At 58.1% G+C, this 5,293-nt stretch overlaps 1 protein-coding gene across 1 annotated transcript in view; it reads right to left on the bottom strand.

Moving 5' to 3' along the window:
* Positions 1 to 1,207: 1,207 nt before the first annotated feature.
* Positions 1,208 to 5,293, bottom strand: part of SCARA5 (scavenger receptor class A, member 5) — a gene marked incomplete at both ends in the record, with an annotated part of 22,946 nt that continues 18,860 nt past the window's right edge. Inside the window, one exon of the mRNA XM_010292875.1 lies at positions 1,208 to 1,402. Coding sequence (XP_010291177.1) covers positions 1,208 to 1,402 — 195 coding nt within the window. The remainder of the gene's footprint in view (positions 1,403 to 5,293) is intronic.

Genomic DNA, 5,293 nt, shown 5'->3' with positions numbered 1-5,293 from the left:
TTTTGGGGGCCACGAAGCCCCTGGGAATGCACAATTCCTGTTCTGGAGGAAACACTCCCAGGAGACACACCAGCCACCAGCACGTGTGGGGTTGCAGCCACGGCAAGGCACTGGACATATCACGCTCGATGGGGCATCAATGGGGTTCTCCTGCCCCATCAAGGATGACCAAAGGTGGCACCGTGGTGTGGCAGGACCTTTGGGGCTGTGCCTATGCAGCCTGCTGGGCTGGGGGATCCAGGTGCTTCCATTGCCGTGCTGAGGGGGTCATTGGAGGAGGAGCAGCAGCTCTTGGGACAACCCAAGTCAAGCCTATCCCCCAGCGCAGGCTCTGGATGATGGCACGCCAGGAACCCAAGCAGCTGTACCAGCTTCGGGACTGGTTGAGGACCAGGATGGGAGGCAGAGGGAAGAACTCCAGGGCAACCAAGGCACTGGTGGTGAAACAAGCTCTGAGGTCTCCCAAGGCTGATATGAAGGGTACCAACCCTTGGAGGGGTCCAGTTGTGCTCACAGAGAATGTCTGGCCAACTGGCATGTTCATGGCTAGATGATGGCCGTGGTGGCTACCTGCTCTTGGGATCCATCATCTCCTTGGCAGCACCGAGCAGTTGGAGAGAAGGCAACTCAAAGAGTTAAAAAGCCTACATGGAAAGGGAGCTGGTATGGGCAGAAACACCCCAACCCGACAGTTTGGGGCCAAAGGCCACCCCTCGGCCTGCCAAAGCGTTCCTGACATTTCCCCTATGTTTTTAAAAGCTTTTCCTTTTTTTTTTTTTTCCCTTTTGTTATTCTAAAAAGAAAATAGTTCTCAAAAGTCACATCCAGCTGAAAGACCCAAAGCGTTCGTTCAAAAACAACAAGCCCTGGGACGGTTCTGCAGTGCTGAGTCAGCACGCGGCAGGGCGTGCGCGCCGAGGGAGCCGGAGCAGGGGAAGGAGCCGCCTGGGCCAGCGCCAGCAATGTGCTCGCACGCCGTCCCGCAAGCCAACGCCAAAATATTTGCAGACACCCGCGGCTGGCCGTGCTGAATAAACCGGCGCTCGACCGGACTGAAGCTTCTTGGGTCCACCGCAACCCCTGTCCTGCTCGTGGGTGACACGCTGGATGCCTCCAGGCTCATTTTTTGGGGGTCTCTGGCTTATTTATGGGCTGGCCTCAGGTATTGCTGCCAGATGAGTTGCGGTTAGAGGTGGAGGGGTCTTACCTTGGCCAAACCGGGCCATGCGGTACACCTCCTCAGCGCCTCGGAAGCCCAGCATCCGGCACACCACGTCTCCATCCTTCTTGTCCCAGCCGTCGTCACACACTGTGCCCCAACGCCGGTCGTAGAAGACCTCCACGCGTCCCTCGTGGGAGCCGGAGCCATTCACCAGCCGAATCATTCCCTCCTCGGTGGCTGCTGCCAGGAGGAGAGAGGGAAGTCAGAGGGGTCATGGTGGCATCTCCAAGTGCTGCCCCTTGCCTGCCTTGGACCACCTCCCATGCCCTCCCCATGGTGCCTGCAGCTGCAGAAAGCACTGGGTGATGCACCTCCAGGTGACCAGAGGACATCCCAGCACCACTGGATAGGGTGCCGGAGAGGTCCCATCAAACCCAGGGTTTTGTTGGAGGAGGCTGAGCCTTGCAATGGTCATGCCGAGAGGGGAAACCTGTTTGCATCCTAAAAGTCTGCAGGGAGGGCAGGCACCAAGCAAGGACCAGTCCTGAAGCCATCAAGGTGAGACCAGAGACAGCTCAGGCTTGCGATGAGAAGAGAGATCTGAGCAACCACATGGGAGGAGGAAGATGCCAGAAAAACCAGGGCCCAAATAGTTTCCAAAAGGGACTATGAGAGGGGATCGCAGTTGACGGGGAGGCTCTTCCAAGCCCGGCCACAGGACCCCAGACCAAGCCCATGCTGCTTGGGTGGACCCTGACTCCCTGCTTGAGGGGAGGCTCACGTCGTTCTGAAATGCCAAATTGGGGTGGGGGGACACGGCTCATACTCCTCCGCACCTTGGCATTGCCCCCTCTGCTCCCGGTTAGCTTTCTGTGGCTGCTGAGCCTTCCTCCCCCCATCACCACCCTCCTGCAAGGCAAGACCAGCGTGGTCACCCTCTTCTTCAGCCAGGGAGAGGCACGGGATGGTGGTGGTTTATGACAGAGGAACGACCAAGGAGCTCAGCAGCAAAACCAAACCATACTGGTTCTTCCTCCACCCCTAGCCAAGGTCTTCCCCTGGGCTGAGGAAACCCAGCGAAAGGAACACACCACAAATCCCATTATTTGGGATGAGAAAGGGGTTGGACGGAGAAAATCACTGTCAGGCAGCTGGGCTCACTCCATGACTCACCATGGGCTGGGACGGCAGCCGAGGGTGAGGCTGGGCTCTCCCAAACAAGGTTGTATTGCAGCTGCTCAGAGATTTTTAAAGACATCTTCCCAAAGCCAGGGTTTGTGTCTGGGGTTTTTTTTTTCCTCCCCTATCAAAACACAACGTTCCCATTGGAAATGCTCGATGAGTTCTCAAATGCAAAGATAAATGGGGTTTGGATTGCTGCGTGAAGCGTTTCCAGGCAGACCGAGGTCTCCTCCTTGATGACCATCAACACTCCAACTAACTCTCTACATGCCATGCTGGTCCCTGGTGGAGATGGGGTTGGGGGGACGCGCCCCGCTTCCACATCACCAAAACCACCGCAACCACAACCAAAGTCCCAGCAAATCCAAAAGGGAACAAAACCTTCTCATCTGTGATTTTGCCAGTACATGGACCACTGCAGGTTCTCAAGTGATGAACCCAAAGGGTCTCCACCTCACCACTGCAAAGCGAGCCGCAAAGAGCTGGGTAAAGTCTGATTTTGGTCCAACATCTGCTTTAACTTTGTGGTGGTGGGATGCCATGGGCAGCAATGCTTGGCTGAGGTCTCTAGGCACCTTGGCCAACCAAGCTGGTGACCACGAGGTTGGCCAAGGTGGGAAAAGCAGTGTCCCAGCCTGTCCCAGGCTCTCAGGCGTGGGACAGAGGCACCAGGGTAGGAGACACAGGGTTAACAGGACATTTAGAGACCAGAACAGCGTTTGGTACCTGCTGCACAGGGACGCAACAGGTTTTGGCACTGCCAGCTGGCTGGGACCTGCACAAAAGTTGTTTTTTCCATGTTTCAGGCTCTGGGTTTTCCCTGGCTTGCTGCGAGTGGGAACAGGGCCACCTCTCCCAATGACCTCCAGAAAGCACAAGCTTGGCCTCAGCACCGGCCAATCTCCCACTTCCAGGACCTGCTCCGGATTAGGCTCAAGAAGGGGTCTGGAAACCCTGAGCATGTTTTCCTGGATCTGGGCAGAGCATCAGGTTCACGAGGGAGCCAGGAAACATCTCATGCTGTCCCTGAACCACCTCACCAGTAGTGTCCACAGCCCTGCCACGATCCGGAGGCGTGGCATCGCATCTCGCCAAGGGGCTCGTTTGGGATGCTGCTGGCTGTCTTCTTCAACCAGCCCTGGTAACGAAGCCCGATTGCTGTCGGGGTGGGGACGTCTCCTCCCAGCCGTCGCGCAGCTTTGCCGAGGCAGCTGCCTTGGCTCACCCCAGGGATGGTGTCATCTGAGGGCTGGATGAAGCGACTCTTCCGAGTCGAACACGTGCGCTGGAGCTGCGGACGCTGCCTGGAGCTGCCAGGGGAGCTGCTCCTGCCAAACCAAGCTTGTGCCGGGTCCAATGTTGGCGTCTCCTGCTAGGGAGCCAGCCCAACCTCCCTGCTCCAGGCAAGCAAGCAGAGGGTGGGATGCAGCCAAGGGAACCCGGGGTCCCAGCCAAGGGAATCTGGGGTCCAGCACTTCTTCTCCACCGCTCAGGTCAAGGTGGTGAGCCACACAGTGTCACCTTCCCGGCTCCACGTGTTCGGTGACCCTGGCCACCAGCACTGTGGTACCTGGGGATGGGAGGGTCCTCTTGCCTACCTGCTCTCCCAGCACCAGGGAATGCTGTGGCTTTGGGATCATTGTCCCTCTTGCACCCTGGAGCATCCCGGGGCAGGGGACCCTTCCCTAGGTGCCGTCACCTCATGTCTGTGATGGCTACAGGAAAACAACAGCTAAATGGGGCACAGAGCCCCACAGCAGGCATAATCCCCTCCATGAAACCACCCAGCTCTGCCTCCACAGCCACCAGCATTCCCTGGTGCCAGGAGAGCAGGCAGGTGACTGATGGTCCAGGACCAGTACCCTATATCCAACATCAGCTGGTTGCTCATCCCGTCCAGGACCAGCTCCACCTCTCCAACCCAAGCCAGTTGCTCATCCCAGCATCCTCATTCCGGCTCTTTGCTGGATGCTCATCAGAGCCTGTGCGTGCTGGAGGACGATGATTGCTTCCCCACGAAGGGGAAGAGCTGTGCAATCGGGGCAGGGATCCAGGCTCCACAGGGATGTTCCCTTTAATCAGCAGGGTGAGGGCTGCTAATAAAGCTGCAGAACTCACCCACGTGAGTCCTGGACACGGCCCTTCCACTTAACGTCTAACAAGGATTGCTCAGAGGGCTGTTAAAAGCTAATAAACCCCAGAAGTTTCCTCCCAAACCAGCGCCAGCTGCCCATAACAGCCCCACAGCCCAGCCCATCTCATCTCGGGGCTGTTTTGGTGCCCACAGCCCCGGGAACTCTGCAAAAGCTGCGGCTGGAGTTGGGGCTGCGCTCAGGTCCTGGCCCCGAGGAGCTGGTGGAGCCGTCGGGAGATGCACAGGGACCAAAGCGGGTCGTCCACCTCGCTGTACTGCAGAAGGTTGTCCAGGATCGGGCCCTCCCGGGCTGCAGCCCCAGTGCGCAGTGGCCCGGCCCTGTCCATCCCAGAGCAGCCCCCCGGCCCCTTCCCACATACCCAACAAGCCCCCAAAGCGTCGTTCCTTTCGCATCCCGTGCACGTGCACTTCTTTTGCTGCAGCAGTAACTTCCAAACCCCTGCCCAGCCCCCAAAAACCAGCAAAACAAGAAAGGAAAAGCTAAAGGGGAGAAATAACTCCCAGTGGCCGAGAAGACAAGGGCCTGATTCTTTGCAGCTGGGCTGAGATATCATCTCCCCCGTGGTAATGGAGACCATCTGCCCCCGGTTCCCGAGCTCCCCGCTGCCCCTGCTCCGCTCCGGTCCCTCTGGGTCGGGAATACGGATGCAAACGTGAAGTTCGCAGGGGGTAGGAGTGGGGTGTGCCTATCCTGGGAAATTATATAGCGATAGAGCCCATCCTTTGTACTTTGTGGATGGGAACCAGCTGTGCTTGCCCACCAAGCTGTGGCTGGGGGCCTCCGGGCCGGGTCG

Source organism: Phaethon lepturus, unplaced genomic scaffold (assembly GCF_000687285.1).
Source record: "Phaethon lepturus isolate BGI_N335 unplaced genomic scaffold, ASM68728v1 scaffold24280, whole genome shotgun sequence".
Taxonomy (NCBI): Eukaryota; Metazoa; Chordata; class Aves; order Phaethontiformes; family Phaethontidae; genus Phaethon; species Phaethon lepturus.
Note: the sequence above shows the minus strand (reverse complement) of the source record. Positions and strands in the feature narration are given on the sequence as shown.